Source organism: Motacilla alba, chromosome 12, assembly GCF_015832195.1.
Source record: "Motacilla alba alba isolate MOTALB_02 chromosome 12, Motacilla_alba_V1.0_pri, whole genome shotgun sequence".
Taxonomy (NCBI): Eukaryota; Metazoa; Chordata; class Aves; order Passeriformes; family Motacillidae; genus Motacilla; species Motacilla alba.
Window position 1 is genome coordinate 12,026,234 of NC_052027.1, and position 12,285 is coordinate 12,038,518.

General features: G+C 47.4%; 1 protein-coding gene across 1 annotated transcript in view; it reads right to left on the minus strand.

The window, feature by feature from the left end:
• NCKIPSD (NCK interacting protein with SH3 domain) overlaps positions 1 to 12,285 on the minus strand; it is a 52,650-nt gene that overhangs the window by 18,836 nt on the left and 21,529 nt on the right. Inside the window, exons 2-5 of the mRNA XM_038149084.1 lie at positions 10,702 to 10,814; positions 9,769 to 9,970; positions 5,326 to 5,413; positions 2,631 to 3,256 (exon numbers count right to left, since the gene is read on the minus strand). Coding sequence (XP_038005012.1) covers positions 2,631 to 3,256; positions 5,326 to 5,413; positions 9,769 to 9,970; positions 10,702 to 10,814 — 1,029 coding nt within the window. The remainder of the gene's footprint in view (positions 1 to 2,630; positions 3,257 to 5,325; positions 5,414 to 9,768; positions 9,971 to 10,701; positions 10,815 to 12,285) is intronic.

The following is a 12,285-nucleotide window of genomic DNA, read 5'->3' on the forward strand; positions in this document are numbered from 1 at the left end:
AGCCCAGCATGACAAGGGGAACCCCTTCTAGAAACACACCTCCCACACCTACTTTATGACTTGTTCCTCCATCTCCAACACATCCAAGAATAGTTTGGCCTCACTCAGCAGCCTGGGCTCAACTAGAAGACCAATTTACATTACCCATCTCTGTCAGCACTTTTCAAGCTTAAATTTAAGGCAACCAGAAGATGGGTCTGAGTCACAACTACAACACAGCAATGTGATTTGAATCAAAAGCAGGTAAGTGGTTTCTGAGTTCTCCCTCTCAAGGTGCAACTACCTTGGGCATTGGGCACTTCTGGTTGTCTCACACTAAGTTTAATAAATCTGCCATCTACAGTACATTACATGCCCTCCTCTCAGATGGGAGATAATCCAACAGAGCTGAAGGCAATCACATATCACCAAAACCGACTCATCCAAGTGATTCTCTAGAAGCCCAAAGACCAGGGAGCATCTTTACATATGTCCAAATTTCCAACAAGTTCCCATGAAAGCCAGCTCCAGTTTAGACAGTCACTGCAAGGCTGCCTTTGAAAAGAGGTTTCTGACCCTTTGTGCATCTTACCCTGTCACTGTGACATTTATCAGGAGCTAGCTCATGGACAAGAAGAGAGACCACTTCCAAGGCCAGGCCAAATGCTGACACAGGGAAGCCAACCTGGCAGGTTTGCTCCTGCAGATCCCAAATAGTATGGTACCTCTGAACTATCTTTGCTAAGGTGTGAGCTCCTCAGCACCCTCCTTGTCTCTGCTGTTCCCCCAACTCAGTCTTACATTACCTCTCAAAAAGCAGCAGCAGGATGCTGTCCCAGCATCTTTTACTCTCTAAAAAAACCACGTGCCTGTACAGACTCCACGCTGGAGGAGAAGCAAGGTAAATAAGCTGGAAGAACTATTCAACCTTCAGAAGGCACTGGGGATAGAAGAGAGGTAAGGGATTCTGGAATTGATTTAGTAAACCAGTGACTGACTTTAAATTAAGACTGAAAAATAACAGAAAGGCTATAACTAATTAAAGAACATGATACAAAAGGTTGAAGCAGGTATGGTATCTACTGTGAGCAGACCAAAGCTTTAAATCAAAGCTGATATCCCACTCTGTTTTAGGGAGTAGAAGAAAAACCTTGAAAAATATGCAAGAGATGTGTTGCCACGTATTTGCATGGACTGGGGAGTAGAGAGATTTCAGAAGCTACAAATTAAGGAAAAAATTCCTTGACCTAGAACTGACAACTCAGCAACAATTCTACACAAAAACCCCTGAGACTGTGGAATGATTTGGTATAATGAACAACACAAAGTCAACAATAATAATTTGTACCACTAGATCACACCAGTGGAGCTACAGCAGTGCAGCTACCCCACAGTACACGTGAGCACCCTTCCAGCTGTCAGAGCTAGTCTTCTACACCAGGTGAACAACCTCACCTGGGACCAGGCCCCCACATATCAGCAGAGCTGTATCATCTGGCTGAGACACTGAGAAAAAATGCACACCACGTCCACAACATTTACACCTGAGCACTGTGCAAGCCCATCCAGGCTCTCCTTCTGAAAGCAGTGCTGCTCAAGACAGGTATGATGGGGTATTATGAGATGGGACAGAATCTTCTGCTGTGTCTCCATAGATTACTGGTCATTTTCAAATCCCACAGATGTCCTAGATGACAGATATCATATCAGTTACCAGAAGATCCATACTAGTCCCTGCACCAGCATCACCTTCTTCCCATTCTTTTCAGGCTGGTCTGCAGCAATGGCCATGAAATTGAGGCTTTCAAATCCCCTCCGCAGAAACTTGGCACTAAATAACTTCTGTGGAATTAGGCTTATTGTATCCTGAGTACAGGCATGAATGATAAAAGTAATATGAAAATCTTGGAGAAGGTGTAAATATCAGAAAACTGAACTTCTCAGCATGCAAGACAGAGCCAGAACATTTGCTTGAACCAGCTAATTTTTTTGCTGAATCTAGATCACACATTGACAGGGCATTGTTATTGGAGAAGGAATCAATTAACCACTGGGTTATGGCCACAGAGACTTGATGATTGCTTATAGGGCTCTCTATTCAGTACAAACAGTCAACCAGATTATGATTTGATGTAAAATTTGAATGTCATTAGTTCTCCATATTCAAATGCCTCTGTACAGTTCATTATAATCTTGCTATTAGCAATGGCATTCCAATCTTAGAAGTTTATATGATGTGCACTCCTCAGGGCTGCACAGAGCAAGTGGGAGCTGAAATTTATTATCCCTCCAGCTACAGCAGAGGGCTGCCCAGGTGCACTTCACCATTTCAATGACTAATGCAGAAGGAGAAAGACAGCATTATTTCGACATAAGGTTTATTTAGAACAAGCTCAAAATAATGCTCCAACTCAAGGCTATGTTGTACATCTGCAGCTCATCTGGGGAATAAACTCACCTGTTTTCCACTTCTCTGCTAACAGTACTAGGACCTGGCTTAAACCCCTGGATCCCCTGGCTGGTTATTGACCCCCATCTAGCACCTTTCCATTTGGGATCTCACTGCATTTCTCGTCCCAAACATCAGGAGCTCACTGAGCTCTTAATACCTTATTATCCTTGCTGCCCCACTCCAGCCTCACACACATTACCTTACTCTCCACCACAGAAATGAGGATCTGCTCCATGATGCTGCTGGTTGCGGGGACAGAGGTCTGGATGTGGCCGATGACAATGCCAATGGCCACGCGGGACAGCTCGTAGCTGAGGTGGGTGTTCCTGCGCACCAGCTCGATCAGTTCAGCACCGATTGTCTTGGGCACGGAGGCCACCAGGCCACTGGGTTCTGCTGGCAGCGACTCCACCCCAGCTGCCTTCTTATCCTCCAGGCAGAGGTTGCTGAAGGCATCCAGGCTTGCAGGGGGAGCTGGGGCAGTTTTCTTTACCTGAGAAGTCTTCTCCCCATCCACATTGTGGGATCTCTGGGTCCCCCCTTCAGCTGGCGGTGCTGGGGCAGCCCTCTTGGACTGGGGAGATTTGCTGGTATCCTTTGGGGAAGTCCCATAACGGGAATGGGTCACAGAGCCGCTGTCCAGGTTGCGTGTGATCGTGGTGTGGACGCTCCGGCTCGGGACAGGGGGTGGGGTGTTGGCAGGGCTGGAGGTGGCTGTTGGCAGAGCGCTCTCGGACACAGAAGAAGCAGTGTACAAGGTATCCAGGGATGTTGTGCTTATAGAGGAGGCACTAGAAGCTGACCCAGGAATAATTTCAACGGCGTCTGAAAGGGAACAATTAAACATGCCTTAGCAACAGCATCAAAGGAAAAGAGAAAAAACCCAAATTGCTACAGCACAGTCCATTAAAAGGCTCATTGTGCAGTCGACCAGAGCAGTTTAACTCCTCTTCCTGCCTCACTTATCTCAAAGCAAAATTGTACCAGTTCTCTCTGGAGCATTCCCACACAATCACCTCTTTAGAAAGGGGAATGCTACTCTGTTGAGATGAATACCCTTCAAAGAGCTTAGTGTTTTACACAGGGGAAGGGAGGGAGAGATGGACAGAACTAAGGGACAGAAAAGTCTTTTCCCCCTGGGTTAGGCTTTTTCTGTGTTAAGGACATAAGCCCTCACTTTTGAAAGATGGTGCCTCAGAATTGCAAGACACAGAAGGCTTCACACACAAGCCTGCACCTCCCTCTTGCACAGACCTCATGCTTACACTGACAGTGGAGGAAACACTTGACTGACAACCTCTTTAGTCCCTCCCTTTCAGCACTCTCCCAACATTCGATCACGAGCCCTGCAGTGCTGCTGGCACCCACTGATTTCAGTAGCCTCCACACTATCTGCTCTACTGTATTTCTCCCCCCACCTCTTAGTTTTGACTAGCTCTAGCAGTGAGAGTCCCACCTTCCAAGGGAAAAAATCCTCAACAAGCAAAGAGATATTAAGATATTTCTTTCCTTTAACCTGGTCTTATATATAGTTTTGGTTAATCTTATCCATGAGTTTCTACAGGGCAGAAATGTATCCGAGTTCTTCCCTGACTATGAAAACAATTCCTTGGACAAACAGTGGGTTAGCTGTTTGTGAGCTTCCCAAGAGCAGCTGGTGTTAGTGCTGTGAGAGAAGGAGCTGCACCCCATGGGGAGCTCAGCTCTCATGGAGGACAGTTACACACACATGTCCAAAGGAAGGAGCAGTGGGACTGATGTGAAGTGCCTTTGCTACCCTTCCTGCTCCATCAGTGCATCCACCATTCCCCCCACAGTAAACACTACCTAGGCAGTAAAACTGGGCCCTTCACACCCACACAGGTTCAGCATCCCCCTTCTTCCTCCTCCTCACAGAGGATCATTCATGACTCATAGCTCCCCCTATGCTTCATTAAATAATGAGTTGAAGGAAACTGACCTTTGCAACTCCCACTACTCCAGTGAAAAATGGCTCAATACCATTAAGCACCATTAAGGAAGTTGGTGCCAATCCCAGGTCTCAATTACCTGCAAGCCAATAGCTCTGCCCTGTTCCACACAAGGGGACACGAGTGGGCTTGAAATGGGCTGAGTGTCACCAACAGCATCAGTGTCACAGCACAGCAGAGCACTTGGGCAAGCTGGCAGCAAGTCCGAAGGATAAGCACCACTCTGTCAGCCCAACCACACTGAAGATGGAGAAGCTCCTGCCCTGACCCCATGGTCCTACCCTCAAGTGCTTCTCACTAGCTGCTCCTCTGCCTGTGGGCAGCACGTAGGCAGATGTGTCCCTGGTATTATTACTGCTCCTTACAGGCACCAGACACCGAGTTAATGGAAAGCCAACCATTGTACAAAGAAAGTGCTCTACAGATTGGGAATTGAGACTGCATTAAACGCCAGGGAGTTCCCGTGGTAAAATATCACACACTGCAAGGGAATGTCCCTCTGCCTTGTTGGGAGACAGCCATGGTGTCTGTGGGAGAAAAAGGATCTTAAACCACTGGCTTCATGCACTAGCCAGACTAGCCACGTGAGCAGGCAGAGAGCTGCTCCTCGCAAAGGCCCAGGCACTGAAGGAGCAGGGGGATGCTGTACCTGGCACCATCCACAAGCTGCTCAGACCCTCTCAAATCAGAACAGGCTTGAAGGAGCACTAGTCACCAGCTCAGGACCACTAGCACTAAAACCTATAGGAATCAGGCTGTATATATTTTATAGACACATTTGTAAGGATAAAAACCATAATCAGAATTCAGGGAATGGATAAGGATGCTCATCTAAGCACAAAGCAGAAGTATTCAGGCCCCATGGCTGTTACATCGCCCAGTCTCTGCCTAATGCCCAAGACCTGGTGAGCAGCTTGTCCTTACTTTTAATGGGAGCAGCAATCTGTGTGTTCTTGCGCTTCTCTGGAGGTGGGGGGGTGACAGGAGCAGCACGACGAGCCTGTGGTGGGATCTGTAAGGAAAGATTTCAGAGCAATCAAAGAAGGTTGACAATAAAGATATTCTCTTTATGAAGACTTCTTTCTCACGTGCATGTGTAGATTTGTCCTTACATCTCTCTTGTCATTTGGGGCAGTTTTCTCAGGAGGACAGATGCTAATGGGCGGCCTCCTAGAAGAACAAAGCAGGACTCAAACTGACTTCATCCCCTCCCTGTGACAGGCAAAGCAGCCCTTGTTTAATTGCTGTGTTCAGAAGCACATGGCACATATGTCGTGTAGACCTGTAAAGCATTTACTCCTCCTTTATTCCAAATGCAATCCCACACGCTTACCATGTCTCCACACTACTCTCAATAGCTCCACAGAGGCTGCAAACAGAGTGTGTATTTACACACTCTTCTGGAGGGATCCATAACATCAGCTACAAATACCCTTGCAGAAAGACAAAGCCAAGGACTGGAAACGCATAAATGCCTTTTCCATGCTTTCAAAGCTATTTCTGCTCATGCAGGGAGAAAATAGCTGTGCAACACTACGCTACCTATAGCAAGACACACTGGGAAAAGCTTTGCCAGGGAGTTGCATCAACTCTCCACATCTGGGGTTTCTTGTGCAAGTCTCTTCTTCTAGGATTGCCAAGTCAGCAGTGTACAAGCCCCAGACCCAGAGTCCTACACTCATCTTTTCCTGTCAGATCTAAACACCATGATCACCATTATCACATTCACCCACAATTACTCCAGTGAGGTGCAGCATCAGGGTTCAGCTCTGATCAGCAGAGCATCACTGAACACAGCAGCCAAGCTAGGTGGGAGCACATTGCATCAATACACCAGTCCCCACAGCCCAGCAGCTCAGGGCCAGGGGACTCTGCCTAGGACCTCTCAGGACTGCTGGGATTCAGAGCCTGCTGCCTCAAATGTGTCTCTGCTTTTATGGGATATTGCAATCACTGTCTGTGGCCAAACCTCCTAGGGGAGCATAGGAAGGGAAATGAGGTGATGGTCTGAATGCCTTGGGTAACCTGGCTTTCAGCCATTTGGAATCTACAATGACATTCAGTCCATCACAAGTGAAAATTTTCCAGGTTTGTTTATCTCTGGAAGAGAAGCTTTTCTGTGCCCTGTCATTGCTGAATACACCTATATAAACACCACTGAGGGCACAGAGCTCTGCCACCCCAGAGTGAAAATCTGAGACAGGCTCCTGAAGGGTCTGTCTTACGTTAGCTCAGCAAAAAGAGAATGAGAAATGTATTTTTTCCCCCCAGATCCAGGAAGGGCAAAAACTTCATCTGAAATGGGAGCAAATATATTCCTATAAATAAAACACCTTCAAAAGCCACCTCAAATATTCACAACTCTATGCCAAAAGCTGACAATGTGCTCACAGCCCATATCTAGATCCACCAGACAAGTGAAGACAGCAGTTTGCACAAAGGCTTTTAAAAAAAGATCTCAGTCCCTTTCCCACCCAACACCAAATACATCCAACCTTATACCATGCCATGTAAAAAGTCACTTTAGGAGTGCCTTCAGCCAGTGAATTAGCACAAGACACTGCTGCAGACTCCCTGCCTGCACACTCGGCTCTTGTCAATCCACCCCACATTGTTCTCTGGGTGGAATGCTATCCAATACATGCATACAGCTTCAAAAATTATCTGTGTTGGTCCAAAAAGAGACTGCACAGCTGAGAGAGGTCAAGCAGATCAGGAGGGGTCTCTGCATTGCCATGGTTGGCAGGCTGGCCCCAAATCCAGAAAGCTCAGCTGTGCTAAAAGCAGAGCCCTGTCTCAGAGTGCTGGAGCTGACAGCACGAGTTGGAGCTGCTTGGCATGGCACAGCCACGATCACTGGGGCAGTGGGATTTAGCAGACAGGCAGGCTCAGAGCTTAGCGCAGATGCATGACATTGTTTGGAGACAGTGAGGGTTGGGTCATTCTGGAGTATTTCCATGGCTTCCAAATTTACCACACAAGTTTAACACTTATTACAGGCTCGTGCTTAAATTAATAGATGTACAGACAATGCTAGCTCAGCCCCTGCCAGTTTAGACAGCCACACACCCCAGTACAAGAGACTGGGAGAAGAGCATGAAGCATCACAGGAAATTCCCTGTGCTTGCCTGAGCTGCATGATCAGGAGCTGTGAGTTGTAACCAATGGCCATCCCCTCCCTCCACCCCACATCCTAGCCACTACTTGGGGCCAACAGGAGGACGTACAACACCAAAATCCCCAAAGGGATACCCCCCTCCTCTGTGCAGCTGCCATGCACAAGGTGACCATGCAGGAGTCCTTGAGGTTCAGATCCCATCTGTCCAGAGGGGAAAAGATGAAGGACTTTACCAAAGGTTTAAAGAGAAGCAACTGCACTTGTGTTGAAACTCTCCCTTTCCCCAGGCCTCTATTAGGGCACTGTGGACTTCCTCAAATCCACAGATTTTACACATCTGCTGCCTGTCCTTTACCCTTTTGCAAGGACTGATAGCAGGCTGTGCTCCCTGCGCTGCTCAAAAACAAGAGCTGACTTTACCACAACACTCCCATTCCCTTAGCAGCCAAGCAGGCAGAGAACATCACCACTCTGACTCCTGAGAACAATGTTATTATAGTAGTACCCTTTAAACAAAACAATAAAACAATAAACCAAATTAACAATCTCCCACCCACCACCTCCTCCAGGCAAACTCTGCCAAGCCAGACACACTGGTCTGTAGAGCAAAGGTTTCTGGAGATGAGCATCACAAACTCACTGAGCATGCACAAACGCAGCAGACTGACTAAAATACTCCAAGAGCCCAACCTCCACCCTTGGCAGCTGGTATGGCAGCAGCCCCAGCCTCCCACCTTATGCTGACTGTGGAGGAACTGAAGCACAAATGCCCTCACCAACTACTGCAGCCAGTTCAGTCCTGGGAGCAAAACCACTGAGAGGAAACCTCACATTTTGCTTAGGTTTTCAGATGCAAACAGTAAATGCACTTGAAAATCCCAAGCAATGAAAAGCACATGCGAAGACCTCTGCTCCTCTGGAGCTAGTGAGAAAGTTTAGATTTCAGTAGGTCTCCTCTTAGGCTACTGCAAAACCAGTGGAAGAAAGCAATGCTGCTTCCTCCACTTTGTATTTTCAAAGCACTCAGGAAATCCACCGAGCCGTTAAAATCTCAAGGAGCCCTTTCAGCACAGGGCTAAGCTGGAAGCTCTTCAACTGCATCCTCAGTGCCACCCAGACAGAAACAGTTCTTTGTCAGCCAAGGAAATTCGTCTTCCTCCTTTTTGGCAAGTAACCAAACCACAGACCAGATAAAGACAGGGAATCAGCATGGAGAATGGGCTGTAAGGTGCCCCATTTGCTTAGCCCATAATGTACAGGCTTGAGAATGGAGTTAGTTTGGCTGCCAAAGAACAGCAATGAATGCTGAAGAGAAAAATGGGGTTTGTAGGAATTGCTGTGTTCAGCCAGAGTGAGCCAGAGCTACCTTTCATCTCCCCAAACTCACAGTTCTTCAAGTGTAAAACAAGCCTCATCTGCTAGGGATGACAGCAGATCAGTGCCTTATAAACACAATGCCTCCAAACACTCAGTCCAGAGAGATGAAGAAAAATTACAGTGCATGTGTTCATCTGTAGGAGGAATAACATGCTCATCCTTGCTTGGTGCCTTTAGCCCTAACATCCAGCTACACCTCCACAGGGAAATCCGGCACATCATTCATCCCCAACAGCCACAGCCCCATCCTGGGCTGCTACTTTGAAGCCTCACTGACGCCACACTGTAACCTTGGAACTGCGTGTCGCTGAGATAAAAAAAGATCTGCTTTAAATCTTATTTCCTGCAATTTGCCTTTAATTCATCGTGATAAGCAACCTTCAGACAAAGCAGGATCTTTGGGGTTTTTTTGGCTTTTTGTTTTGTTTTGATTAGTATAAATAGGCAGCCACAGCAGATGAAATACTTAAGGACCAATGATCTTGTACAGACATAACGAGGGGGAAATGAAGCAGTGCTGAGTGCTTGGAGGGAGCTCTACTGCTCATGTCAAAATTCCTTTTCAAAGCATTCTCCAGGGAGCCTGCAACTCTTTTAGAAAGTTGCCCAGAGATAGTCACACAGTACAGAGTGGATTTTGCATGTTACCATAAAACCACGGACCCTCAAGGATTCCAAAAAACATGACAAGTGTAAATGGCAGAGGGACTGTTCCAGATTTCTTAGACATCAACACTTTACACTGCAGTAATCCCAGGTCAGCAGCACAAAAACCTGATTTGTAACTTCAGCTTCAAAGGCATTTTATTCACCAGGACAACAAACATCACAGAACAAAAGCAGGAACCTAACAAGTGTGCAGCCACTGTTACCTGATAGAGACCTTCATCCTCACCCTCGAACTCGGTGTTGGGAAGGCTGTGGTGCCGCTCGTACCCCGTCCTGCACACCCCGTTGGGCTGCCGGGACACATCCAGGTGGTGATCACTGGAGGACTGAGTCATCACCGTCCCCTGCGGGGTGGGAGAGTGGCTTTTACGGGACACAGTCTCCTTCCGGTGATGGATCAGTTTTCTGAAACAGAATGATGACATCAGGAAGGGCAAAGCTCAAGGGAGTGACCATGCTGCAACATTAAATTATTTTTTAATGATTTATTGCATTTGGGCTATATATACCAGAATGGGCTACGTTACTCTGAACACCAGCTCCAGTTTCATTAACAACTAAGGAAGCACTTCTGGGAGAGGAAGGAAGAGGCTTTGCAAAAGCCCATAATTTATTCATCAGTTCACTGGAGAAAAATGCCTCTTCCTCGGGGGAGAGTCACATATTGCATTGCAAGCTTCAGAAATTGCCTGCACTTTAGAATTGCTGTTCAACCGAGATTAAACCAGCATGCCTCAGCACAGAGTCTGAGGTGTCAGAGAAAACAAAAACTCTCCTCACAAGCAATTATTTGAGAACATGTTAAAGACCTTGTGTCACGTGCCAAAAACTCTACAATTCCTTGCTGGTAAAGCATAGAAAATGCAGCCAGAAAGGTTTTGGATTTCTCCTCCAAGCCTACAGTGTGGCTGAGAATCTCCTCTTCTTGGCATGCAGAGAGAGAGAGGAGCAAGGCCAAAGCTCTGCTTTGCTGGACACAGTTGTCAGGAGGAGCAGTAGCAGCTCAAACACTGGGCAGTTCTCTGAGTGCAGCAGCACAGGGGCTCAAACCAACAACATCCAACACCCCCCATGGACAGAGTGACACTGTGACCACCCTCCATCTGCCAGCTCTCCCAGATGCCCATCATACTTACTGGAGGACATCTCTCTGCTCCAGGTTGTATTTCCCCCCATTCTTCATGGCTGCATTGTGCACAGCCTCAATGGCACGGTCAATGGACTGCAGAACCACATCCTGCTCCAGCACCTGAAAAACAACATCCAACATGTTACTGTGCCCTTCAGCTGAGGTTCTTTTGCACCAAAGGTTATGGCAGGAGAGACGACAGTACAGTAAACTCCGAGAGTTTATGTTTGGGAAAGAAAGTCACTGTTACAAGCACCAAAGTCCAATGATCCCTAAAGGGAGACCAGAGGCAAAGCTTCAGGATCATGCAGCAGCGTTCAATATTTAGCCTGCTGCAGGGAGGTTTTGAGATCCCACTGCAAAGCCAAGTTTATCCCAAGCCAAATTATTCCTGCTCTTGCTGCCTTTCTGTGGAGCAAATTCACAACTGTGAACACGACAGTTGAAATCTGGTGGTCTCCAAAGTCTATCGGCTCTGAATGATTTTTTTCCCCTCATTTTTTTCTTGATGGTCACTTGTTCTGTGACTTGAAGCATCTTTTCCAAATCACAGAATCACCAGGTTGGAAGAGACCTTCAAGATCATAGAGCCCAACCCATGCCCTAACACCTCAACTAAACTATGGCACCAAGTGCAACATCCAGTCTTTTTTTAAACACATCCAAGGATGGTGACTCCAACAGCTCCCTAGGCAGACCATTCCAGTAGTTTATCACCCTTTCTGTAAAAAAATCTTTTCCTAATATCCAACCTAAATTTCCCTTGGTGCAGCTTAAGGCTGTGTCCTCTGGTTCTGTCAGTGCTGCCTGGAGAAAGAGACAAACCCCACCTGGCTGCAACCAGCTTTCAGGGAGTTGTACAGAGTGATAAGATCACATCCGAGTCTCCTTTTCTCCAGGCTGAACAACCCCAGCTCCCTTAGTTGTTCACCAGCCTTGTTGCCCTCCTCTGGACACGCTCAAGTGTCTCAACGTCCTTCCTAAACTGAGGGACCCAGAAGAAGGTGCAGCCTCACCTGTGCCAAGTACAGGGGCAGAATGACCTCCCTGCTCCTGCTGGCCACACCATTCCTGATACAGGCCAGGAGCCATTGGCCTTCTTGGCCACAGGGCACACTGCTGGCTCATGTTCAGTCCGCTGTTGACCAGTACCCTCAGGTTCTTTTCTGCCGGGGAACTGTCCAGCCACACCGTCCCCAGCCTAGAGCATTGCAGGGGGTTATTGTGGCCAAAATGCAGGACTCAGCACTTGGACTTATTAAATCTCCAACCAAGCTGTCACAGCAATGTTTATTCCTCCTGCCAGCTGGTTTAGCACTTGTTACTGCAGTTAAAATAAACAGCAGCCCTGAAAGAAGAAACACCAAAGACGCCACTCCCTGGGCTCCCAGAGGAGGCTGGAAGGGGAACAGGAAGATCAAGCAGGTTCCTACACTCGTGACAGTCTAAAAGGTTTTGTTTACCAACAGTTGATATGCCTTCAGGAGAAAAGACCTTTACAGGACTAAGGCAGAAAGCAAAGGACACGCTATGAGTCCCTGACCCGCAGGTCTCCCAGAAGCTGCCGCTGGTGCCAGCACCGTCCGTTCAG